Here is a 27,124-nt window from a genome sequence, read left to right on the forward strand (position 1 = left end):
ATCCACCTGGCAGGACTGGGCAACAGACCCACCTGCACAATATCTGGGTAGGTAAATTTGAAGCTTGCCAAACTCCCCAGCACTGGTGTCTGGAGCAGGAGACACCCTGCAGCTGCTAAGAAGAGGGGCTGGGCTCTTGGCTTGCCCCCACCCCCCCCACCCCCGACTTTGAAAGAGCTCCTTCCCCATTATTGAAGGCCATCACTCATGTACAGAGCCACTGAAGATCTGGATTCCTGCGTTTTGCTTTGGGTCCTCAGTGGACTAATTTCCCACTTTGGGATGGAGCACAGGAGGCCTTTTAAGTAGCTTTAGACTTCCACATTTTTACATTTAATTATTATTATTTTAAATTTGCTTCTAAGGTCCTGCTGCAGACTTATTACTAACAAGGGATAGAGGGCACACCGACTCTCAATTCTCCTTTGCAGAATTCAGCACCTATCATTGCAACACATTTATTAAAAATCATTATATACAGACAAAAGTCTCCGTTTCACCGTCCCCGCCCCACCCCTGCAATAAAACTAATGCTTTGTTTTAAAGTCTTTTGCCACCTTGGCATTGTCTCATAATATTTATAGATTGAGCAAGAGGAGTTACAACACTCAGTTCAGAACGGCTGAAAAATACATTCACCACCTACCAATAAATATATATTTTGATGTACTCTCAGCATCAGAATCCACTTTGAAGTTGTTTTAAATAAAGAACTCCCAACACGCACCGGCTTCAGACACTCAACTGCACTGCCATGACTAGAACTACACAGAATGTTTTGTCATAGTCCACAATATATCTAGACAACACAGAGCTGTACATTTAATACTGGGTTTTTGCTACCTTTGTAGGATTCCTTCACTGCCATAACTTTCTGCCAAGCCATTTAAAATCTCCCCAGAAAAAAGCAAGGCTTAGTCATTGAGCCAAAAGTTTGGTTTTTGCACACATCATGAAGAAATATTCTATTGATAAAGCCTCCACTTTGAATATTTCCACTATTCAGCTACAACAATAGATCCAATAGGGTAGTAATTTGTTCAATAAGCACCTAACTCTTCCCTCAAACTGTTTGTTAGTGCACAGCACTTACGCACTGGCCAGATTGTACAACCTTTGCTTTATTACCCTCTCCTTTCCTGGCCCTTTCTGAAAGCCAAACTTAAAATCAGAATGATGCTTAGAGATTCTCCCTCGCTGTCTCCTTATCTGGGGGTGGGGAGCAGGAGGGGGTGGGGGGTAAAGAGGCCAAGTCATTTTGGAGTGCTACCCAGTTTCTTCCCTTTTTTACCTGCAGAAGTCAGTCAAAAAGCTTTGGCACCTTCTATGGAATTGCACAAGAACATTTTTTTTTTCAAAAAGGTGGGAAGGTAAAGAGTTCCTTTGGCAACATTTTTGCAAAAGACCTCCGCAACACCACTGAAAAATTATAGCCAAGTCAAGTTCTAACACAGAGATTAGGGCTTAAGAACTGGTATAGAAAGCATAGTAGCCCATGCCTTTGGAAGTGTCTTTGCCATAGTCCTCAGCATTAATGTCCTCACACTTCATCGTTGGGGAGTTTTCATTGCTGGATGTGCTTGGGGAGAGTCGCCGCCTTTTGCAAGCGCCAGTGTAGACTCCAGAATCGTTTGAATCTAGAGATTTTATGGATGGCGGAGTCTCGATCCAGGACGACCCCATTTCTTCTTTCACTTTCTCCTTAGAAAGCAGGTCTTCAGAGAAACCTGGGGGGCTTGTCCTGGAGGCCCAAGGTAAGCCAGCAGACATTTTCCTCTGGTAAGAGCCTCTGCTCCCCCATCCAGCCATGGAGGAGAACGTAGGGTCAGGGTAATAGCCCAAGGCATGGGATGTCTGCAGGGGGAGGGACTTGATCCCATAAGGAAGTAAGGTACTAGGAGAGTAGTCTGTTTCGTAAGAGTTCATGTCCAGTTTGTTGGCCCCAGACTGCTGGACTGGAGTGACAAACCATCTCTGCGGAGGATTGGCCACCTCTTCGTTCTGCTGAGGCGAGAGGAGCCCATTTGTCTGAGGCACAGTTCTTTCCCCGTTATAAAATCTAGTCGGTGGCAGGTTGTTGACAAATTGTTCCTGGAAGAAGGGTTGCACGCTGTACCGGGCTCCTGGGACAATCTGGTGGGATCTAGGAGAATCCGTGGGAGATGGAGTTAATCTGTCATTTTCTGAAGCTGTGTACATGCTACAAACACAAGAGAAAAACGCCTAAGATATTGTTCTTTACCATTTAGGATGTTGGCATTAGCATGCAAGGAGGGATGGCTCAGCCCCAAGGAGATCATGCTGGACTGGCCATTTATTATATAGTCAATATTAAAGACAACAAAAATAAAAGTCCATTTTAATGTATACTTTCTGCAAATTCTCCCAGTTAAGTTCACTTTGAAACGCAATATAAAAAGTCTAGTTAAGTGAGGAAAATTAAAAAAAAACACAAATGAATATTTATTTATTTATTCGCAGTGGTGTATGTGCAAATTTAGACCTTATTCCAGAATAAAATTTTGTGCTACTTTTACTTTCTGCAAACCCAGTCAGCTGCCTCTGCTACAATTTAGGTAAGTGAAGAGCTGAAATAGCTTGCAATCTAACATTCATTTTCACCTAGATGGGAGACTATTTTTGCTTAGAAGAAAGTTCCATCGCTCTCAAGTAAGACACTTTGAAGATTGTTGCTAGCTACCAATACAAAAGCTCTTAAATTAATATAATTTTAAAAATCTGCACTTTTATAGAATAGAATTATTTGTACCATATAGAGATGAGAATACTACTTACGAATCATAGTTGTCCCGAAAGCCTTTTGCAAAAGGATTATGGTCAATTTTAAGCTGTGTGATCTGAAAAGTAAAGACAAAATAGTGGTGTCCACTTAGATATCTTAAAATCTGTAAAAAGACGATGATAATTTCCTTTGTACATGCAAAAGGAGAGGCTCTTATTTAGAAAGCTTTTGTATATTTCTTTAGGAAATCAAGTTAACAACTATATTTACAGCAGTGGCAAAACAGATAGATGTATTGCTGCTTGAGTGGTATTCAACTATGTTTTACTCTGAGTATACCCACTGAAATGAAGACAACTAAACTAGGTCCATTAATTTCAATGGGTTTACTTGGAATAAAACTCAGCTGAATACCACCCCTTGCTTCCAGTTAACAAAAGTATTTAAAGCTCCATTTATCACTCTCTTTTTTGTGTTCCTATTTTACATTTTAATTTATGAAGGGTATCATAGCACGCCCCAGATAAAAGCTATTTAGCATACAAGCATATTTTATCCTTACATCAGTGTTCTGATATGCAGTCACAGCAATGAATTGCGTTTCAGGGAAGTTAAATGTCTGTGTCTTAGAGGAGTCATTCATGTCCTCAACACCATCTTCTGTCACTTCCACAATGTGGAGACGAGGCTGATATTTATGCAGAGATTGAAGTACGATCATCTGGAAAAGATGGAACATTGAGTTAGTGCACAATACTTTTTTTAAAATCCACCTGACATAGGGAAGGAGACTTTCAAATTTTGCAAGCCTTTAATACGACATTAATTCCCATGTCCACATGCTAATTTATAACTTTGAAAAAGGGACAAGATGTACTGTCGAGATAACTCCAGCAAATTCAGAATTTACTGGAGACCTGTTTCAAAAATCTACTGAATCTTCCTTCAGGTTCCAGGAACCACAGATCAACTAAGCAAACCAAATTTAAGTGTGTTGTTTTACCTGAGTATTATTATTATTGGCCCCTTTGTTATTAGTTAGTTTTAGTTTTCCAAAAGAAATCTCTTGTCGCATCCAGTGGGCTCCAGTGTTGGGAGATTCAGGATGAACATAAACCTTGTTACCTGTAAGATGGAAAGAAGACGAGAGTAAGGGAAAGGTGCATTTCATCTCTCCTACGTGTACTTATGTGAATTAGACATTTCCCCAAATCAGACATAACACCAAGATGAAATGCACTCTCTCTTGTGTGCCACGACAAAGGAAATACTTGCACACAAGAATGCACATCTAATAGGATGCTGGGTTGCAGCCATTGACTTTCAGTGGCAGAGAGTCTGCAGGGTCTGTAATAAAACCATGAGCATGAAAGGGGGAAAGATGGAAAAATGCTGAGCCTCCCTTTAATTTCCTAGCAAGCTGGAGTAAAGGAGTCTTCCAAACCCCCTTTTTAAAAAAGCACAAAGTCGCTTTCTGGAGAGAATTCATCTCCTTTAGATTCAGAAGTCACATTTCAAAAGGCTGTATGACAAGGCAATTAAGTTCCTTGCCTTCCTTGTCTATAAAGAGCTTTGCATCTGGATTCTGGATGAAGCAATGAAGGCATGGAAGGAAGCTGAAGGCAAGAGAAAAAGTCTCATTGCCTGCCCCTTCCCCAACCGCTTACCTTGCATGTTGTTATCGGCTTTGCCACACGTCACCCACTTTCCCCCTTGGAAGCGCCAGTGGTTGGGATCCGCCAAGATCACTTCCACGAAGACGTTGTAGTGGGCGGTGGGGTTGAGGCCGGTGATGTTGAAGCTCAGGAAGGGGAACATCCGCCTGGTATTGGAAAGAGAAAGGAAGGGGGGAAGGCGCGCATTTAGAAGAAGGGAATCTAGCCCGCCTGCATCCCTGAGCCAGGAGCCCCCGCCGATGCTCTTTGGCAGCGCGCTCCAGCCTCGGCTAGCGCCTGGACCGAGAGCGGGAGGCAGATGGCGGCTCCCCTCGCGGGGTTTATATTTAGAGAGAGCCGCCACGAGAGGCTTTGGCTCCAAGTCTCGCTCTTCTGCGAACATCCAGAGCGACGGCCTCGGAAGGAGAGATCGGAGAGGGCAGCCTTTCAATTGCAGCACCTCGAAGAAAGAGGGACACCACCAATCCCATTCCAAATATACCACGATCCGAAGGCTGCAATAGTTTCAAACCCTCGCTTGCCCTAGGTTATAATTTATATATCACACGCACAGAATTCCCAGGCTCTTCGGACAGAAACTAATGGCACATTCTGTTTCTCACCCCGTCCCCAATTCTTTTATCTCAATCAACAATTATGATGGACTGATTGCGCCGGTTTAGGGAACACAAGAAACCAAATATATTTAAATGGCGGGGTGGGGGGGAGAGAAGAGAGATAGAAAGAAACCCTACAAGTATGTCTGTCCTACTTCGAATCAAGCACAAGGGTGATTTCGGTGGGGAAGGTTTCGATCGACCAGTCATTTGTTATAATTGCACTCCGGTACCCCCAATCCCTCAAATCCAGAAATTTAGTTGGCCTCGCTAGTGCCATAAATCCAGGGCGTTGCCTTCCTCCCCCAGTTTAACGTCCCGATCGTAAACTAACGAAAAAGAACCTTATTACGATCGGATTTTATTTCCAAGCAAAAGCAAGTCCGGTTTTCTGATGCTTAAAAACACCGGCACTACATAGCTCGATTTAAGAAATTTCTTCTTTAAAAAAATAAAATAGTTTTTTTTTATTTCTTTTAAATCGAATTCCTGCCCCCCCCCCCCATTAGCGTATACTTTTAAGTACGTAAACTGGGGAAAAAATGAGTTTCAGAGCGCAAACCTGAGCATGTTCGTTTCCTATTTAAGCCCCCCTGTGTCCAGCGGCGATTGCTCTCGGGTAAACGTGCACAGGGAAAACTTTGAGGTGGGGGAGAGAACAACTGTTGACAATCCGGGGAAAGCTGGGACACACCTGATGACAGGCACGCCAATGCAGAGAGCAAATGCAAACCAGTTCCGCCCCGGATCCCTTAAGACTAAACCGAGTTTTCCCAGCTCTTTCTTAATTTGATGAGATCCCGCGCCGAAAGCTCCTCGAGCCGCTCTCTCAAATCGGTTCCTCCCAAACGGATTAACTCCGCGCCATTTCCTCGCCAATCCGATCTGCCCCCAGGTCCCGCAGCCCCCCGTCCCCGACCCGCCAGGAAAGACCCGCCAGGAAAGAGACAAGCAGCGGCGTTACCTGCCCTGCTTGGTGATGATCATCTCGGTCTGGTGCCGGTGGAACTTGAGCCAGAGCGGCCGGTTGCACAGGAAGACTTGGGCTCGGAGCGCGCCCGCCCCGCCGGGCATCGCCAGCGCGCCCAGCCCGCCGCACGAGCCGGCCGCCGCCGCCGGGTAGGGGCTGTAGAGGCTGCCCGGCGGCGGCGCCCCCTGGCCGTACTGGTAGGCGCCGGCCGCCGCCGCGAAGGGCGTCCTGCCTGCCGCGCTGGGAAAGCCCCCCGGCGGAGACAGGACCGAGCCGTAGGGGTAGCGCGCGCCGCCCGAGGCCGGGTACATGGAGCCCGGCTGCGCGCCGCCCGCCGCCCCGCCATAAGGGAACAGGGCGCACGGGCCGCCCAGCTCGCCGCCGCCGCCGCCGCCCTGCGGGCCGGGCGACTGCAGGTAGTAGCGCTCGGGGCTCAGGCCGTCCAGAGTGTAGCGCGCCGGCGCCGGAGCCGGAGGCAGAGGCTCTTCCTCCGCCGGGCAAGGCGAGCCTTTGCGCCCGCCGTCGGCCCCCGAGGCCGCTTTGGCGGGAACCTGGCCGGCGGCGCCAGCGACGAAGGGAGGCGTGTCGGCCGCCGCCTCGGCCTCGCCCAGCAGGCCGGCCGCCGGAGGCCCCGAGGCGCCGCCAAACTTCTTCGCGCCCTTGTCCAAGTCCAGGCGCGGCGGAGACCCCGAGCTGAGGTGGCGCGTCGAGCCGCCGCCGCCGCCGCGGCCGCCCGCGCTCTCCAGCGGGTAGAAGGGGGCGCCGGGCAGGTTGGCCGGGCTGCCCAAGAGCTGCTCCCCCAGCTGCATCGCCTCAGATGAGCCGCCCCGCTCGCCACCCGCCCCCAGAAGTCCCCTCACAACTCCGAGAGAGCGGCTCTGCCGGCAGGCGCAAAACTAGGCGCTCACTTCGCCTCAGCCGGCGACACAACAACGTCCTCGGTTCCCCTCAAAGGCACCGAACAAGGGCTTGGGCCGCCTTCGGTGGTAGCCTCATTTACAACAAGCAGCAGCCGCCCCCACCCACCTGACCTTCCCGCCTTTAAATGCCACACAATTGACTGCGATTGACCAAGCCGCGGAGCGTTTTTATAGGCGCGCGCGCGCGCTCCTCTCCCGCAGCCGGGGAGGGGCTTGGAGGCGGCTCCATTCGCCGGCGAACCTCTCCTTCCCTCGCCCACCTATTGGCTGGTCTGGGTGACACTAATTTAATTAGACAGCTACTAATTGGAACAAGTCACCTGCGACTCTTAAGTGTTTTTAAAAATAATTTTCAAAAGATCCCACACACCAGCCCCCTCAATTCTTTACGTGAAACTTTACACGGACTTTATGAGGCGGGGTGTGGGGAGAAGCTGCTGGGTATTTAGAGTAGCCCCTACTTGACGTGGGCTAACCAAAAACACTACGATTAAAAGCTTCCCTTAAAATGTAAAAGCGAGGCCTGGTTTTTTGGGGGCGACGTCCTTTGAAGGCCACAAGTCAACTTTCTGAGGGGAAGAGATGAAAAGGGAGCCGACGCCTCAGAGCTCAGCGGGGCCGTCTGCGTCCTAAGCGGCCATTTCCCTCGTCGACGAGGGGGGCCTCGCCTTCCCGGGCTGGCCGGCCTCGGAAAGCTCCCAGAGCAGCGACGGAAGGCTCCCCTCAGCCCTGTCAGCGCTGGAGGAGGGAAGCGGCGACGGGGCCCATTCCACACCTCCCCTCGAAAAGGCGACGCGCCCCATGAAGGCGTCTGGGGCCGAGTCCGGCCTCTTCCCTTCTCCCCGCGTCGAAGCCGTCGCGCCCGCCCGCCCGCCCCCCTTCCCCGCTTTATACGCCGCGGCAGTTGCGTCGGGATGTGTTTGTGCAAGACCTGCCGAGCACTTCACACCTTCGCCGGGATTTCCTTTAAGCCAGGCGGGGGAGGGAAAGGACGAGTCGCGCTCTTGCTTCAGAACAGCCTCGCCTCCTTCTTCTTCCCCCTCGCTTTGAAAGGGGGAGGGAGAGGGAGGAAGAAAGCGAAGCCCGGGAGGGGGGAGAGAGAGAGAGGACAGGGGAAGGGGAAAGGGTTTGCCAAGGCAATTGGCTGCGGCTGAAAACAAACAAACAGATCTGGCTTCCCTCGTCTGAAGGAAGCAGGGCGATACACAGCTATTCCACAGCAGCCCGACGACTCCTTTCTAGGCCCGAGCGAATCGGACGGCTAACACAACTCGCTTCTTTCAAGTTCCTTCCCCGCGAAAGGCAAAGGGGCGCTTTCCCTTAAGAAACTCCGCGCAAGGATGGAATCTGGTCTGAATCTGGGTCGTCTGCTGCTTCGGTGTCGTTCAGGACAGCAAGCAAGAAGGGAGGCGAATGGTCCGTCCCATGAACAAGGAAAAAAGCGAGGAAAGCTTTCCAGATTTCGCTGGAGATTCGGCAGAGCCTGATCAGTTTCAGAGCCCAAGCGGGGGAGAAGCAGGCTCAGGCGGGCAAGCGAGGCTCGCGCTTCTCTTGCGCAGTGCTCGTCCCAGCGAGGCTTGCGCAAGAGACAGACCCGTGGAACCGGCTCCTGAGTTTCCGGGATCTTAGAGAGGACCCGGGATGGGGCGGTTTGGGGGAGATGCTTCCAAACTATTCAGTGTGGTACACTGTCACCTAAAACAACAACACACAAAACGAACACCTCTCTTGCACCAAGGCATCTAGAGGGGCACCAACATTGCATCTGAGAAAGATGCGAAGGGACGGTGGCAGAGCAAGAGGTGGAGCTGCCGAGCTGGTCCGGCGGCCTATTCTTGAAACTGCTTCTAGCTGAGTCTCTCATTTCATTCCGTTGATATTTCCAAATAGAAACAGGGACAGGAACGAGGAGCTCCAGTACGAAGAGCAACAACAACAAAATCCCACTTCGAATTTGCAGTTCCTTTCTCTCTTCCCCAAGTCTTTATTTGTTGCAAACCAGGGCATATTAGGCGTCCGGGCATCAGCGCTTTGCGGATATTAGGCCGATGCAAGTTGTTATAAAATATTTCATTTGCATAGGAAGAGATTAAACCTGTTGGTCTGAAGACCTACCGATATTCGTATCAACAGGTTTAATCCCCTCGGTTTCTGACAGAAGGGAATAAACGTTTTATCTTAGTTCTTTCTTTTTTAAAATCAGTTTTCAAAGAGACTTCAAAAGCTACCCTTTGCTCATCTTCAAACATGCTTACATTTCTTTAATGCCTGAAATTTTAACATCGCAATTGCTAAACCTTGAAAAAATACCTTAGCGTTGATAAATACTAAATAATAGCAAAAGACGTTCCTTCCCCGTTCCGTTTTATAAAATATTGATTACAGACTGATCCTAACCATGCTTAGATAGAAACGATTTCTACGGACTGCCGTGGAATTTACTCTCAAGTAAGCCCTTGAAGTTACGGTAATTCCTCCTTTCACCGCGAAAGCAGCTTATCTGGTCTGCAGAGAATTTGTCTCTTTTCCTTTAAGCCACAACATTTGGCTTGTAACACACGTTTGTTGGTTGTTCTTAAATATATGTGCACCGATTTCTTCGAAACAGAAGCAAAAGCAGTACATACTCTGTCCTTCCAACCAACAAATAGCAGGAGACAATGTTTTGGATGGGGGCGATGAACAAGGAACAGAAGTTTTGTCTTGCTGTTTACTCTGGCACTGACTTTAGTTGCCAAATCAGATACTTCTCCGACTGAATGCGATGCCCTTTGGGACTATGTTGAAAAAAGCTCAAGATGAAGGCTGCATTCTTAAACAGTCTCAACTGGGTGTTACTTTGGAGTAAACATGTATAGGACTGGGCAGCACAGGAAATAATATCAGACGATATCATTGGATTTATCGCTCCCCTTCTTCCCAGCTTGTAGCTACTACAAACGTAAATACACTACTCTTGTTAAAATTTCCAGTTATTTGGATTTACATAGTTTAAAAAGTACACATTTAAATAAAAGGCAATGTTATTCTGGTTTCTTTCTTTCTTTCTTTCTTTCTTTCTTTCTTTCTTTCTGGACTATAAATCCATAAACCTACTCCTACAGTCTAGAGTCTCCACCCGGGATTTACAGCCAATTTGTTCAGAACTCAAAACTAACGGTCAGTGAAGCAATAATACATAGCTGTTAGAATGAGAAGGTCATTAGCGTCTGTTTGTAACCACTCGCTCTTTGCAGCCCCATATATTCCAACAGAAGCTACTTTCAACTACTGGATAGACACCTGAGGTTGCATTTAAAAGCTGCATTTTCCGGCGCACTCCGTTGCAAGGACACGCTGTTGCGTTGTAGGTTGAACTGCAGGGATGAAATTTCCTTAGACCCAGTCGCAGTTGAAGCGGCTCGTAGTCATAAATTTATAACCAAAGTCACAAGGAGGGAACAGACTGGTTTGCTTACAATGCTCGGTCAATCAGCACCTTGGAGAGAGGCAAAAGCAAGCCAAGTCAGGAAGGACTCGGCGTTTCTGGTTTCTACGCTCACCTTTTAAACTTATTTCGTACCTCCTTTCGCTGTTTATGAAGCAGAGCGATTTGTCTAACTGCGTCATGTGTTCCTTTCCTTTTTGCCTGCATTTTGGTTAAACTCATCTTTCTTTGGTTAGCATCCTCCCTATGCTTGTTTGACAAAGGTGCAACGGGTGTGTGTGTATTTAACCTGACATTCATTTGAACTAGAAAGAGCCCTCTCTAATGCAACCTTGACGGCCAAGTTCCTCCATGGATTTTTTTCTGTCCTGAGGGCTAGGGAAATCCTAACCCATTTTATGGAATTTACACACCCATAATGGAGAATCGGGACAGGAAGCTGGCTAACTCTTTTTTGGATGCTCTAAACTGACCCAGATTTAGGGTGTAATCCAGAACCACTATTAGCCACAGAGATCTGGCTGCTGGCTGGAGGCAGTATGCAGACTTTTGCAGATCCAGTCCTGTACACAATGGCTTTGCCTTTTTACTAAATTCTCACTGAATCCTGACACATCAGATACCATACACTGGGTAAAGTGAACTCTAGTCCATGAAAGCTGATGCAGTAATTAATCTATTAGTCTTTAAACTGCCTCAATGACTCTCTCTGTGTGTATGTTATGTAGACCACCAAGCTGTTCTAGGAGGAAAACTTGTGTGAGGAATGCTACAAGATCAAATCTCGTCAAACCACCACCGTAAGCAAAAATAATATAACATATATTTTTTATTTATACCCTCCCCTCCCCAGCCAAGGCCGGGCTCAGAGCGGCTTACAAGCAATAATAAAAACAAGATGAATGATTACAACTTAAAAACAAAAATAAAATACAACATTAAAATAATGGAACATTAAAATATTAAAATGTAGCCTCATCGCAGGAGGAGAAGGAAAAGAAAAAAGAAAGAGAGGGAGGGAGGGAATCAAACTGGCTCCAAGCCAAAGGCCAGATGGAACAACTCTGTCTTACAGGCCCTGCGGAAAGAAATCAGATCCTGCAGGGCCCTGGTCTCATGAGGCAGAGCGTTCCACCAGGCTGGAGCCAGAGTTGAAAAGGCCCTGACTCTGGTTGAAGCCAATCTAACTTCCTTAGGGCCTGGGACCACTAGGGTGTTGTTAATTATGGACCTTGAGGCTCTCCGTGGGGCATACCAGGAGAGGCAGTCCCGTAGGTACGAGGGTCCTAGGCCGTGAAGGGCTTTAAAGGTCAAAAGCAGCACCTTAAATCTGACCCTGTACTCCACCAGGAGCCAGTGCAGCTTGAAAAGCACTGGGTGAATATGCTCCCATGGCAGAGACCCCATGAGGAGCCTCGCTGCAGCATTCTGCACCTGCTGGAGTTTCTGGGACAGCTTCAAGGGCAGTCCCGTGTAGAGCGAATTACAGTAGACAAGCCTGGAGATGACCGTCACATGGATCACTGTGGCCAGCCATAGTGAACTTCTAAAATCTACAGTAGAGCAACATATTAATTAGGCCAACCAAAATGACACCAAGCAGTGTGCAAGCTTTTGAGTTCTCCACAACTCTTCTTCAGGCCAGAGGGAAAGCAAAGCAAGGTGGGTGGGGAGAAGAGAAAAATACATATATTGGCTGATGTTGAAGCCATGGAGTCTGCACCTGGTCACAGTCCACTTTCAAGACGAAGTGTCATAGGCATGCCTAGTACATGAGGCTCAGCTAGGTGCTCTGCAGGACTCAGGTTGCACCTAAGGGTGTTGGAGAGAAGGAACATGCCATGGCTGATCTTTGGGAATATAATCTGAAATCATACATCTGCTGGGAAGCCTTAATTGCTATTTCAAACCCAGTAACTTGTGCAGACCACATTCAACTCAGTTCAGGTTTCCATAATAATGCTGCCATCATGCCCTGCCTATGAACTGTTTAAAGCAGAGGTTCCCAATTGGTGGTCCATGGATACTAGGAAGTCTGAATAATCCAACCAGGGGTCTGGGGGCACCATTCACATAACAAAAACTACCATACAGGTATCGTCCCCCCCAAAAAAAGGAGGGGGTCCATGGCTTGGCTTTTGAAAGACAGGAGGTCCTCAGTACTTAGCTAATTGGGAACCACGGGTCTAAAGCATCTGCCTATTAAGTGTTAGGAAAATGGATTCTTATTATGTGCCATATAGTACTAATGTATGAGACACAGCAGTATAAAGGTGATGGCAGCTACAAGCATTCCACATCACCAAATGCCACAGTTCCTTTTAGTTAAACCTGAGTACAGTGGTACCTCCGGTTACAAACTTAATTCGTTCCGGAGGTCCGATCTTAAGTCGAAACTGTTCTTAACATGAGGCCATTCCTGTCTTCCTCCTCACCTAACCAAAGGTTCTTAGCAAGCAAATTCAAAAAGTGAAATATTTTCCCAGACTCATCTCCACCCACCTGTTGAGTTTCTGCCTGGGACACAGCTGTTAATGTTACGTCAGGACCCCTGGATGGTGCCTCTTATGTTCATTCCTTCCTTAGGATTATTTTTTCAAGAGGCTCAGAGTGCAAAGCACGGTTCTAATGGGACACACTCAAGGCTCTGAACAGGTCAATTAACTAATCCACACTTCCTAATTTTAAACATAATGTTTACTTGGATGCAAGTCTGAAGCTTAATAGGGCTCAGGATTGCAGATCTAATATCTTGATGGCACCCAAGGCACCAGCTCTCTTTCAGTAATTTGTTGTTGTTGTTTTGTTTTGTTTTTTGAAATCATTTTTATTTGTAGAGTTATTAGAATACCAAGTACATATCCATATATAGAGATTTCTCTGACTCTCCAGAATTCTCACCCTTCCCTCCATGGGTCCTATTGTTGACATTTTCAACTGCATATTATTTCATAATCTATATTTTATATCTCTCCATATTGTCCATAATATTTGTTACATTACAAGTGTTATTAGAATCCTGATAATGTTTTCATCTGCTTACAGTGGTCTGCTAAATAAATTATGATTTTTTCTCATTTCTTGAAGTTTTTGTCTTCTTGGCTCCTGAGCTTTCCGGTCAGTTTTGCCATTTCGGCATAGTCTATCAGCTTGCTTTGACATTCCTCTCTGGTAGGGACTTTGTCTTCTTTCCATCCCTTGGCTAGTAACATCCATACGGCTATTGTTGCATACATAAAAAGTATTTTCTGCTTTTTGGGATGTCAGTACCTACAGTTCCTAATAAAAAATTAAAAAAAAAGCTTCTGGTTGTTTTTGTTTTTTTACAAAAGTTTTTTTTTTAATTCATTATATATCATTTCCCAGAATGCTTTTATTACCTTATACGACTACCACATATGGTAAAAGGTACCTTCTTCTTATTTATATTTCCAGCAGGTATTTGTACTTGTCTTATACAATTTTGCTAACTTAAGGTAAAGGAACCCCTGCCCGTTAGGTCCAGTCGCAAACAACTCTGAGGTTGCGGCGCTCATCTCGCTTTACTGGACGAGGGAGCCAGCGTACAACTTCCGGGTCACGTGGCCAGCATGACTTAGCTGCTTCTGGCAAACCAGAGTAGCACACGGAAACATGGTTTACCTTCCTGCCAGAGGTACCTATTTATCTACTTGCACTGGCGTGCTTTCAAACTACTAAGTTGGCAGGGGCAGGGACTGAGCAACGGGAGCTCACCACATTGCAGGGATTTGAACCGCCAACCCTCTGATCAGCAAGCCCTGTTTAGACCACAGCGCTACCATGTCCCTTCCACCAGTGCATCATTTTCATCTGATTTTCTTTCAGCATACAACATCAGTAATTTATAGTTTTGATGAAATGTAAAGAACAGGAAAAGAAGAAGCAGTAAATAAGACCACTTTGTAAAATTTCAACAGAACTCTTTTGGGGTAAGACCTGCCTTTCTCATATATGTGTTTTCTCAAGAACTGAGGGTTTGAAGGAGAAGCTTGGAAGGGGGTATTTGAAGTTGTGATCCCAACCCATCAGCATATGGGTGGCAGGACTGCACCTTTCTCAAGATCTGCAAACCCTATCTTTCGAACCTCTATGGAGGTTTGAAGGAGAAGCGTGGAGAGGACTGTTTAAAGGCCTGATCCCACGTAGCCATCAGCTACAGGGGCAGATGGGCACTCACTGCCAACCCCAGTATCAAACCCCATGGAGGTTTGAAAGTTCCATGGTTCGCTTTGAAGTCCCAACAGTCACAGCATCATAAGGAAGCATACCTGACATCACTAGGACATCAGGTGATTGACAGGTGGGCAGCCACAAGCATCTGTTACCTTTCTGCCCAGCTTGGGGGAAATAAAGATCTGGCTGTCCTGTCAGAAATGATTCCACACCACTTTTGTAAGAGATAGTGAAGCTGAGTTTGGAGCAAGTGGTAATGCCGGGGGTGGTGGCGGTGAGGTCTAATGGGGGACAGGCTGGGTTGGTGAGCAATGCAAACAAGGGTGGCAGCCCCTAGAACTCCATATTTCTTCAATTTCTTCCATCATAGTAAACTCATTTCTTGTTTCATAAAACATCTGTGGTCTCAGTTTATTCTAAATACTCTCATGATTAGAAATTTGATAATCATGCTACCTAAGGAAGTTTTCAGAGAAACTCCAGGGAAATTTTGGAGGCTATTTGAGAATGGCCAGCTTGGCAAATAAATAATTTCTTATCTGGTGGTGGCAAGTACCTCAAATAGGGAACGTGAGGGTACAAGAGATGGGTATACTCTTGTACGCACAACAAGAGATGTTGTGGCCAAGTTGCTCTTCCCCAGATACCCAGGGACCCAGGCTGGAATATGACTGTCACAGAGGCTACATGACAATTCTACAATATCTGCAATTCTGCACCAACAAGGAAGAAATATTAATTCAGTTGTTCTTTAATTACAAGGAAAAGAATACATGGCAGCCACTAATAGCTTGATTATATTATTAATTATCACATAGTTCTATCTCAAATGATGTGTCTTAAAGCAAAACTCTTTAAGAAGTTGAAAATTAAATGACCCTGATCCTGTAAAATATTTGATTAACACTCTTCATTTTATGCATTATGAATCACTGCACTGCACAAAAGGCAATTTAAAATGGACATATGCTTTTGCAGGATTGGTTCCATAGGGTTTAAAACGTCAACTAGGATGAAATATATTTCAAAGTTGCAATTGTCAATTAAATCTGTTTCAGATTTAAAATCAGAGACAATGACCCTATTCCCCATATATATAGTAATTCTCCTCTAAATCTGGTTATTTTCTCTTTAAGTTTTATTATTTTTCTCTTTATTTTTATTAAGATTTTACCTTCTGTATCTGTTTATATCACATATTTCAGATTTAGCTGTACTATTTTGTACAGTCGTCTAGAAATATTTACATTTTGTAAATTTCTGAACTGACTTTTCCCTAACTTTCATTTTTCTTTTTTTCTTTCTCCTCCTGTGATGAGGTTGCATTTTAATGTTTCAATGTTGTATTTTAATCTTGTTTTTAAGTTGTATTCATTCAACTTGTTTTTATTATTGCTTGTTAGCCACCCTGAGCCCGGCCTTGGCTGGGGAGGGGAGGGTATAAATAAAATGTATTATTATTATTATTAACTAGACATGACAAAATAAACTATAAATCTAAGCACCATTAAGTAAGAAAATGTAATGGGTATTAGTCGTGCTAAAATAACAGCTAACCCTTTTCCTAGTGTGGCAACTCCTCCCCACCCCTGGAGGGTTCTTACATTTTTAAATAACTGCACAACAGACAGGTGAAATTAGACAGGTAAAATAAACCCCTCCTGCGCGCACGCACGCACGCGCGCGCACACACACACACACACACACACACAAAGATGCAATGCAGCTTGCAAAGTCACAGAAGTCCACAAAAGTTCTCTCCTTCTCACACATAGATACAAACGATTAATATAGCTACTCCTTTGCACCACGGATGGTACCAGATTTCACTATACAAAGTAGACATTTTTCATCTATATACCTGCCAGTTAAGAACTGCGCTTCATGTGCCTGATAAAGCGGTTGATTCTAGTTCATGAAAGCTTATGCCACAGTAACTGTTAGTCCCTAACAGTGCTTTGTTGCTGTTTTTGCTTCAATAGACCAACAGGGAGACCTGCACCCTGCCTTGCTGGCCCTGTCCCATCTGGCCTGGGAGAGTGGAGTGCTGACTGACTCCAGCTACAAAAGCTGAGGCTGTTAAACAGATTCTTGGGCTGGAGTATTGTTTATGGGGGGGGGGCCTTGAGAGAGCTGTTGCTGTTATTATATTATTGTTGTATCTTTAGCTTTAGATCTTATGATTTATGTGGAAACTGTTTCCATTAGGCTGTGTACTTTTTGATGTGTTTTATTTATTGTTTATGACTTTTGTTATGTTGTCTGTAATCTTGTCATGTTGTAAGCCGCCTTGAGCCTAGTTTCAACTATGGAAAGGTGGCATAAAATGATGATGATGATGATGATGATGATGATGAGGGAGATGCTTCCAGTCCAAGAATAGGGACCTGTGACCTTCCAAGTATTGTTTGGCTGCAGCTCCCATTATTCCCTGACCGCTGCCCATGTTGACAGGGGCTGATGGGAGTTGTGGTCCAGCAGTATCCGAACAGCCACAGATTACCCCCTCCTGCTACAGTCCTTGACTGAAATTCACCTAGCACTTCCGATAAAGAATGAACATAGTGATGTTATTCCCTGCATAGTATTTGCACTCCAGGAATAGCTATTATATTCTGGGGGGGGGGGTCCGCTTTTATTTAGCAACAAATGCTATTTCCAATTGATGAATATTCAGGAATTTGCAACAACAGTGATCTAGCCGAAGACAAAGGAAAACCATCAAGACCAGTATCATACACTGCCTGGCACAACTAGCCTGCTCAAGTCATCTGAACTTGTTTGGACTCATCCAATCCCTTGTCCTACAACCGCTGCAGGCAAAGATGCACCTTTGTTGCTCATTTATGGCACTTTGTATAATCAGGTTGATAAAAGGTTAGTTCCCTCATTATCTAGGTAGGGAAGTGGGAGTAGGGGATTCTGCCATTGCACAGGCAGTGAAATGGCATGGCCTTCATTTCGCCCAGAGGAGGTTTTTACATGCACAACCATGTTCATCCTTTAGACACCAAGTTATCAAGTGTGAATTTTGGCACTGTCCTGATCTTATGACCACATGAGAGAGAGATCCACACATACACAATTTTTAGAAATCTCATTTTTAACCAAGGTTGGTGTTTGACTAGTGTGGGTGGTCATTTCCCCCCTCTATCTCATTGGGCCATGATTCTCCTTAGTTACACTCTCTTCATTCAATGTCTCCAGTTTCCTTAATTGGATCCATTTTACCTTGTATTTTTAGATCTCTGCACACTTGAACTCCTTTAGCTTCTCTTCTTCTCTCTTTATTGTCATTCTTGCACTGCTAGTCCTTCTTGTGTCTAACTCTCAAGTTGCGTGTGTGTCTGTCATCTCTCTGTTCTGGAACTCACTGCTTCTTGAATTTCACACCTCTCCTTCCTTCCTTCCTTCCTTCCTTCCATCCATCCAAGTGTTGAAGCAGCATCAGAAAACCAGATACTTTAACCTCAGATCACTCCCTCTTGCCCTTCATTTCTATCCCTTTTGTTTCTTTTGAAATTGTCAGAGGAACTCTGGAAGTTTTTTTATACCAAGTCTGATCAATGGTTCTTCTAGCTCAATAGTGTTTGCATTGATTGGTTCTCTAGGTGTTTGTCCTAGATCTGGAGAATAGGAGACCTTCTGCAGGCAAAGCAGATGGCCTTCCCCTGAACAAACTTGGCAAGATTTGTGTGTGTGTACATCTCAACTCATGTGCCATGAAAAGATCACCACACGGGGATGGGAAGCCCAAATTCTATTTGTCCAGTCTGTTCCTGAGACAACAAATTCAAAGTAGAGTAGACATACAGGTTTCTCATCATGTTCAAAGTTCTTCCCATACACGGGTGAAGTCCTTTTTACAACTACAGTTGTATCTCGGTTTTCGAACAGCTTAGTTCTCGAACATTTTGCTCATGAAGGCCGCAAACCTGGAAGTGACTGTTCTGGTTTGCGAACTATTTTTGGAAGCCGAACGTCCGACGGGGCTTCCTATTGGCTGCAGGAGCTTCCTGAAGCCAACCAGAAGCCACACTTTGGTTTCTGAATGTTTTGGAAATCAAATGGACTTCTGGAATGGATTCTGTTCATCTTCCAAGGTACAACTGCACTCTGTATTATTATCATCCCCATTTTATGAATGGGTAATTGAGCAAGAGTGAATTGCCCGCTCCCAGCTTGTGAATCCAGAGCAGACGTAAAAGTTGAATTAGGACCTTCTTGGGTTATAGCCTGGCTTCTTAAGCAACTAAACTATATCACATTTTTGTTCACTTTCGCAGCTTTGAAGTCAGACTTGAACCGGTAGCAGAAAACACACACCATCTCCTTTGTTTGAAAGGAAATTCTATAGCAGGCTAGAATGGTTAAACTTTGAAGTCAGTTGTTTCATGTTGCCATATTAGTGTTCTGTGGAGAGTCAATTCATTTGTTAATTGGAGTAATCTGCAGCCATTTAGAGGCCACAACTGTTCATGCACATTTCAGAAACTCTAACAGTTTGAAGGAACAGAACAAATGACCTGGCTGAGACAAAGTTCCCCTTCCCAATCAGAATTAACATTTTCAGCCTTTGCAAATTGAGGAAGCTGTACTAGTTAAATTCAAATTCTTTATAAATTGGTTCACTTTAAGGCAATGCCAATCTTTTGTGGTTGCTAATATTTTAGCCTAAGGGCAGGTAACTATAGTTCAGTCAAATTTTATCTAAGCATCTATAATCTGCTTTTCAACACAAAGGGAAGAACAATATTTAATCTCAAAAAAATCAAATGATACAAGACATTTATAGAGTCTAGGCATACAATAAATTCAATGCATGGGAATGTCAACTGGATCTGTCACTGTGTCTTAAACCTCACTGTGACATTAAGCTGGTGAAACTTTGCAAATCATTTGCTCCTCATGCCAGGATAAGCTGCCTTCACTTACTGACTTTCAGAGTTTGTCCTCATCAAATAATAGCAACTACTCACTGACTAGTACACAATAGTATAGACTGCTTTATGGAGCTTTCTTTGGCTCATAAGCCTTTATGCACACTGGATGACAAAATATTTAACATGCAAATCTTTAAGAGAAAGTTGAACAAAGTTACAGCACAGAGGCACTAGTGGGCACCATTATGATTTGTTCGTGTTCTTCTAAAATGTGCAGCTCTTTTAAGATTTTCTGTCTCCTAGCTCAGAGAAAACGAACTGTTCTTTTTCTGTTTGAATGGTCTCATGGGAAAGAGAATGACAGCACAGAGAAGGAAAGTACTTAGGTTGAGCTGGCAGAGCCTAAAAATGGAAGAAAAGAGGAAATAAATGCAGCCTGTATGCACTGAATTTAATAGCTCTAAGAGACATAGTGACGTACATTTTATGTGCAGTTGTATACTATGTTCGGCCCTACAGGGCTGGATTAACCAGTAATCTAAACAAAGTATAATAAGGCATCAAAACTAAACTAATCCTTAATTTGCAGATCCACAGATCAACCCATGAATATAGATAACTGAGTGCAAATAGGATGGGCAGTGTGAATGTGATCATTGTGTGATCATTGTAAGGCTGTGTTGACTCAATAATACAAATTTCCTAGGTTTTGTAGGGAATGTCCACAGCTCTGTAATAGACTACACACTTTTCCATGCAAAGGTTCCAGGTTCAATCCAATCAATGTAGGATTTGATACTTGGGGGTGGTTTTTTTGGAGGAAGGGGTATGAGAAGACAGAAGTTTGGAAAGAGAAAAGTCTGCAGTGGCTCCAGAAGCTCAATTCAGGGATGGATGATGATAACAATATTAATATTTATTATTATTATTATTATTATTATTATTATTATTATTATTATTATTAATTTATACCCCACCCATCTGGCTGGGTTTCCCCAGCCACTCTGGGCGGCTTTCAACAAAATATTAAAAATACAATAAAATATCAGACATTAAATACTTCCCTAAACAGGGCTGCCTTCAGATGTCTTCTAAAAGTCAGATAGTTGTTTATTTCCTTGACATCTGAGGCTGTTTAGGAGAGCGTGCTGGGGAATACAGAAATTTACTTGGAAGCAGTGAGCAGGACCAAAGGAACAGCAGCTGGGTCAGGTGTCTTGCACCCCTTTCTCTCACAATATAGGCTTCAGTGTGTGACAGCAGAGCTTGTAGGCCTACATTAATTATTATAATTAGAGTGCTTCTTTCTTTAAAGTTTCCAAATCAGTTTTGGTGCCCTTTAACAGTTTTCTTTCTTTTAATGTCATTAGGTGGACTGACTTAAGGGACTGGTGTTTTTGTGTTTTTTTTTAAAAAACCCACTTATTGTTGCTATATTTGCTAATATTGAGCAGAGAGACTGGTATTTCAGGGGAAATCCCGTAAATCTTGGGGGGACCCCTTTATTAAAGCTTAATCATTCTGAGACACAAATATAGAAAACCGGGGGGGGGGGGGGGAATCCCCAGACAGATGATTTTTTGCTAGCTAGGGGGCAGCACTTGTATGTGTGGAGAGGTCACCAAAGCTTGTTATTTTTCCTTCCTGTGTTTCTTCCTGTCTGTGTGAGTTGGGAGGAAGACAGCTGTTAGAGGAAAGGGTTTCTGGGTCCAGGTCATACTGTCTTAGGACCTTACTTAAATCTGCTTTTCTGGTCTATGATTGTACACCTGTTAAACAGGCACAGAACACAGTTGGGTTTGGTCTGTCTATCTGTAGTTGGTGTTTAAGAGTTAACCGTCCGCCTGGTTGGCTTCTGCATGTGGAATAAGGGGGCATCGTCCCCTTTTGCCCTTTGCTTTAGGCAGCAAAATGCCTTGGGATGGCCCTGTTGCAGGCAAGGAACTGCTCTGCCTTTAGGAAGGGGACACCCACTGTGGATGGAGTTAAAAGGCAAAGTGGAGAGTCAGGAAGGATCACATTTGTGTTGGAAGCAAAAGCCATCTAAATCATCAAGAGACCAGCTTGGATGGCCACCGAGAGATTTTGTCAAGGGTTTTAGACAACTAAAATCAATTCATCCACTTTATCTGTTTTGAACATACTGGCGAGGCAGCTAAAGATGTCACAAATGGTTAGAGTTGCCTGGAAACCTTCAAGGTGTCAATTGACTGTATTTTTAGGTACAGGAATGTTACATGGACATGCCAGTTTCACCAGTGATTTGGAAGGAAAAAAAGACTAAAAACAAAACAAATGGACTTGGCAATATGCAAGGGAATAAAAATATCATGAGAGTGAAGCTGAGTTGAAGCAGGGTAACTCAAAATCAATATTTTGCTTTTAAACTCTTAAGGGGAGGCCCAGGAGGGCTGCACTCATTTTGTCCTCCTTACTTATTATCCTCAGAGGATTGGCTGAAAAGTGTCAAGATGACTCCATACTTACAGCTAGGACATTCCTCGCTGACAAGCCACTTGTTAGACTATTTGGCTGCTGCTTCACCCCCCCAGCATGGGGTTTGTGCAGAGGATAAAATAAACAAAACAAAGCCCCAAACTTGGAACAGGTGGAATGTGCCCAATACAGTGGTATCTCTGGTTACGAACTTAATTCTTCCAGAGGTCTGTTCTTAACCTGAAACTGTTCTTAATCTGAGGTACCACTTTAGCTAATGGGGCCTCCCGTTGCCGCTGTGCCGCTAGTACGCGATTTCTGTTCTCGTCCTGAGGTAAAGTTCTTAACCTGAGGTACTACTTCCAGGTTAGCGGAGTCTGTAACCCGAAGGGTCTGTAACCCGAGGTGTTTGTAACCTGAGGTACCACTGTATGACATTTCAAGCACACTTCTCCCTTCCTTCCTGCCCATGCTTGCATCAAAGAAATCTCTTAGTTATTGTGGCCACTCGGACTTAATTTGGATGGTTGCCCATGGCCTATCCATGTACTACGAATGACTGGTTTTTGGCGCTTTTTGCATGCTACGCAAACAGTTTCTTACACAAGGAGTATAATGTGGCAGAGGGACGTTATGCAGCAACATGGCCACAATTTCTGTAAATTTTAAAACAAAAACCAAAGCAAATGATTGTGGTACTACCAGGAACATTAATCCACTGAATGTCTGGGCAAACAGGAATGTTTCCAAATTTCTACTGAAAGTTAATAATGAGAAAGAGAGGTGCACCTCACTAGTTGGGGGGGGGGGAATTCCACAACAGGGGAACCACAACTTGCAGCCCGGCCAAATTTTAGTGTCGGCCACATGATGCCAAATGACTGGCTTGTGGATGGTCCTGTCCACCTCTTGAAATCCCTAGTGCAGTGTTTAAAGGTAAAGATAAAGGACCCCTGGACAGTTAAGTCCAGTCTAAGGTGACTAAGGGGTTGCGGCACTCATCTTGCTTTCAGGCCTTGGGAGCTGGCCTTTGTCCACAGACAGCTTTCTGGGTCATGTGGCCAGCATGACTAAACTGCTTCCGGCGCAACAGAATACCGTGTTGGAAGCCAGAGCGCACGGAAATGTTGTTTACCTTCCTGCCGCAAGGGTACCTATTTATCTACTCGCACTGGTATGCTTTCGAGCTGCTAGGTTGGCAGGTGCTGGAACAGAGCAATAGGAACTCACTCCATCTTGGGGATTTGAACTGCCAACCTTCCGATCGGCAAGCCCAAGCGGCTCAGTGGTTTAGACCACAGCGCCACCCTCTAGTGTTTAAAGGAGGATGCTTCAAACAGTGATTTTGCACTTTAACCAGGCTCAGATGGAGGCATCTGAGTGGAATGTGGGGCCTGGTTTAAAGCACCTGGAAAAAAGTGTTCTTTGAAGCATCGGTGGCGAGCAGTGGTGTGGGAAAGGAGAAAGACATATGCATTGGGCATAACAACCCAGTGAGGTTGGCTAGGCTGAGAGGCTGTGATGGGCTCAAGGTCACCTCCATGGCTGAATGGGGATTTCAGCCCTGGTCTCAAAGGTCTTAGTCCAACATTGTAGCCACTATACCACACTCATACTTAAAGTGACCACCAACAATTTGAAAGGCATGTGCATTGACAGCTACAGAATAAAATCTTTTAATTTCCCAGGAGACAATGTGTGTTCCGGATGTTATCCTTCATGGGGTCTATTATTATTATTATTATTATTATTATTATTATTATTATTATTATTATTATTATTATACCGCCCTATACTTGGGGGTCTCAGGACAGTTCACAGAATAAAATCAAGATATAAAACTACAAAATACCTTATAAAAATAAAAACAACAACCCGATAGCCCCCCCCCCCCAAAATACACATTTTAAAAGGGCATAGGATGTAAATTGTATCAACCAAAGGTCAGGTTAAAAAGGAACGTTTTTGCCTAGCACCTAAAGGTGTATAATAAAGGCGCCAAGTGAACTTCCCTGGGGAGAGCATTCCACAGACGGGGAGCGATTGCAGAGAAGGCCTGTTCTCGTGTTGCCACCCTCCGAACCTCTCGAGGAGGAGGCACACAAAGAAGGGCCTCAGAAAATGATCTCAGGGTCCAGGTAGGTTCATATGGAAAGAGGCGGTCCTTGAGGTATTGAGGTCCTGAGCCGTTTAAGGCTTTATAGGTTAAAACCAATGTTATCATTATCATTTCACTGCTGGATCTGTATCTAAGTGTTTCTTTCTGTGGCAGTGATCCTACAAGCAGCAATGAGAAGAGCATCACAGGAGACTTTTGATAGGCATGTGTGGTGGTTTGAACCAGTTTCACACCTCCAGTTATAACTCAATCTATTAATTATTCCACCCCAACGATATTTGTTTCTGAGAGCAAAAAACAAACAAAAAACACCTTCCCAAATACAATCTTCAATTTTTTTAGTAGAGACAGAGAGGGTCAAACAAGAAAAATACTATGTCAGCCACCCATTCCCTTTCTTACTCATTTCCCCCTACCTAACATATATGGTTTGTAAAGAAAAAAGCAATTCGCTAAAGCACTGCAACTTTAAATTACTGCTTTAAGTCCCTGCAAAGAGTAATAATCTCACAAGTGGAATCATGTCAATTTGAACAGCCATCAGCAAAGATTGGGTGTGCCAGGACCTGTCTATGAGTTTGTCAACCCCTAGTAATTGAACCTCATTAACTTCAATTGATTGACTCATATATGGGATTTCAGAAATGTGTTAGTTCAGTTTTTAATCTCAAATTGGAAACTGCTTTCCCCCCTCCTTGAACTTGTGTGTGTACTGGGTGGGTGGGTGTTATAGACAGTAAAATAGATATATTTATCATCTTTGCTGTTCACATCATGTGTCTGATAGCATAATTTTTTGTGTATGAAAGCTCACCCCAAGATAATTTAGTTAGTCTTTTAAGGTGTTGTTTTAACAGTACAGTAATAGAACAGGTGTTGCTCTAACAGTGCAGCAATAGACTGTACCATGCAAATCTTTAATAAGGTTAGATAAGTGAGAAAACGTACACATGATGGAGCCTGTATGTTCAGGGATGATAGGGGTATTCACATGTTACATTCAATGAATGTACAATTTGTGAACATAAATGGTTGAACAGAACAAATCAATGTACAGTGGTACCTTGGCTTACATACGCTTCAGGTTACATATGCTTCAGGTTACACACTCTGCTAACCCAGAAATAGTGCTTCAGGTTAAGAACTTTGCTTCAGGATAAGAACAGAAATCGTGCTCCGGCGGCGCGGCGGCAGCAGGAGGCCCCATTAGCTAAAGTGGTGCTTCAGGTTAAGAAGAGTTTCAGGTTAAGAACGGACCTCTGGAACGAATTAAGTACTTAACCCGAGGTACCACTGTATACTCTTTCACACAAACACATGTCTGTCTACCTGTGTAGAAACAGCTTGTGCCTTTATTAACTGCAGCATGTGTACAACCTAATATGCCCCTGAAAACCAATGGCTATGGAACAACAGAGAGGGAAGCCTGGGTCTTTCATACCCTACTTGTGGGCTTTGGGAAGGCATCTGGTTGGTGTCTGTGAGAAGGAAGATAGAATAGATTAGGGTTTCCCAAACTTGGGTCTCCAGCTGGTTTTGGAATACAGTTCCCATCATCCCTGACCACTGGTCTTCTGGTTAGATAGGGATAATGGGAGCTGTAGTCCAAAAACAGCTGGAGACCCAAGTTTGGAAAATCCTGGAATAGATGGACCTTTGATCTTACCTTGCAGAGCTCTTCATATGTTCTTGCTTATCTACTGTATATTTTGGAAAGCGATTTGTCTGTCTGTCCATGTTTTCTCTTTGGTTTTGGCCGCGTCTTGAGATATGATTGCCAAACTTGGCATGAGGGTTTCTGAATCAAGATACTGGACCGAAACATGACTTTGGGGTGACTTCACCCAGTTTTTGGCACGCGGGGTTCAAACTACATTGATATCGACACCTCTGAAGATATTGTTGCCCCATCTGGTGGCACTTCACCCATTTTTGTGTGAGAGCGCCAACCTGCATCAATTTGGATGCCTCTGAAGATCCTGTTGCCCAACTCAGGTTGAGAGTCTTAATCTGCAGGAGGTGGTCTTGGGCTATGCTTGCACAACGGACACCATGTTGAATCAAGATGGCAGACCAAAATAATCCTAATGAAATATGAACTACTCCCCCACACCAAAAAAAAATAATAATATTAAAATTGATTTGAGGTCAGGCCAGGTGTTCCCTGGATCAGATCGAAGCCCTGGGTGGGTGTGAGCATGTGAAGGCCTGAAACTCATAAATCACACTATTCATATACAAATCATAATTTTTTTTGTTTCTTTAAAGTCACTGGCGGCATCAGGGCTTTCTACTAGTCCACTATACTATATATTTTGGAAAGATATTTGTCTGTTTGCTACATGTTAGAACATTTCTTAAGATACTGAAACCAAATTTTGTACAGTGGTACCTCGAGTTACATATGCTTCAGGTTACATATGCTTCAGGTTACAGACTCTGCTAACCCAGAAATAGTACCTTGGGTTAAGAACTTTGCTTCAGGATGAGAACAGAAATCGCGCAGCAGCAGCGTGGCGGCGGCAGGAGGCCCCATTAGCTAAAGTGGTGCTTCAGGTTAAGAACAGTTTCAGGTTAAGAACAGACCTCCGGAACGAATTAAGTACTTAACCCGAGGTACCACTGTATGATTATTCCCAAGATCAAGGAGCCAGGATTTCAGCCATGTTTGGATGCATCTGGGTGCCATTTTGAATCAAGATGGCAGAGTGAACCATGCAAAACTGCACTGATTTTTGTTTGTTTGTTTAGAATTCTTGAGCAATACTGGGCATAAGGTTACTACAAAAGATGAGATTATTTGTAGAGCTATTCATATTTTTTAAATAAACAGGCTCCAGTTCATATGTTTGCCTCTTTAACATAGAAGAGTGGCTACAGTGGCTACTGTCTCCCCAAAGCAAGTGCAAAACTATACTATAGCAGGATGTTTCATCTCATCTCTCAAAGAAATCTGTTCATTTGATGATAATTCAATAGTTTTCTCTTTCATTTTTGGTCTGACTGTGTGCATGAGGATCTCAGTGCAAGAAGATGGGCTGGGATGAACTTCGAGACACCTTCTGTTTACACCAGTGGCGCTGTGAGTCTAGGGCTTGCCGATCAGAAGGTTGGCGGTTCAAATCCCTGCGACGGGGTGAGCTCCCGTTGCTCGGTCCCT

The 27,124-nt window shown here is 44.5% G+C and overlaps 1 protein-coding gene across 7 annotated transcripts in view; it reads right to left on the reverse strand.

The window, feature by feature from the left end:
- Nucleotides 1-424: 424 nt before the first annotated feature.
- Nucleotides 425-27,124, reverse strand: part of EOMES (eomesodermin) — a 153,441-nt gene continuing 126,741 nt past the window's right edge. For 5 of the 7 annotated variants that reach the window (XM_081882067.1, XM_081882066.1, XM_081882068.1 and 2 more), the window contains 5 exons: nt 4,411-4,565; nt 3,747-3,868; nt 3,306-3,464; nt 2,797-2,858; nt 425-2,200 (listed from right to left, as the gene is read on the reverse strand). In XM_081882067.1, the coding sequence (XP_081738193.1) occupies nt 1,465-2,200; nt 2,797-2,858; nt 3,306-3,464; nt 3,747-3,868; nt 4,411-4,561 (1,230 nt within the window). In that variant the 5' untranslated portion in view covers nt 4,562-4,565 and the 3' untranslated portion in view covers nt 425-1,464. Of the gene's footprint in view, nt 2,201-2,796; nt 2,859-3,305; nt 3,465-3,746; nt 3,869-4,410; nt 4,566-5,979; nt 7,068-17,757; nt 18,129-27,124 lie in introns of those variants that run through there. The other 2 variants (XM_081882071.1, XM_081882065.1) reach the window with 2 other exon arrangements.

The sequence above is a fragment of the Podarcis erhardii genome, assembly GCF_964252035.2.
Source record: "Podarcis erhardii genome assembly, chromosome: 12".
NCBI lineage: Eukaryota > Metazoa > Chordata > Lepidosauria > Squamata > Lacertidae > Podarcis > Podarcis erhardii.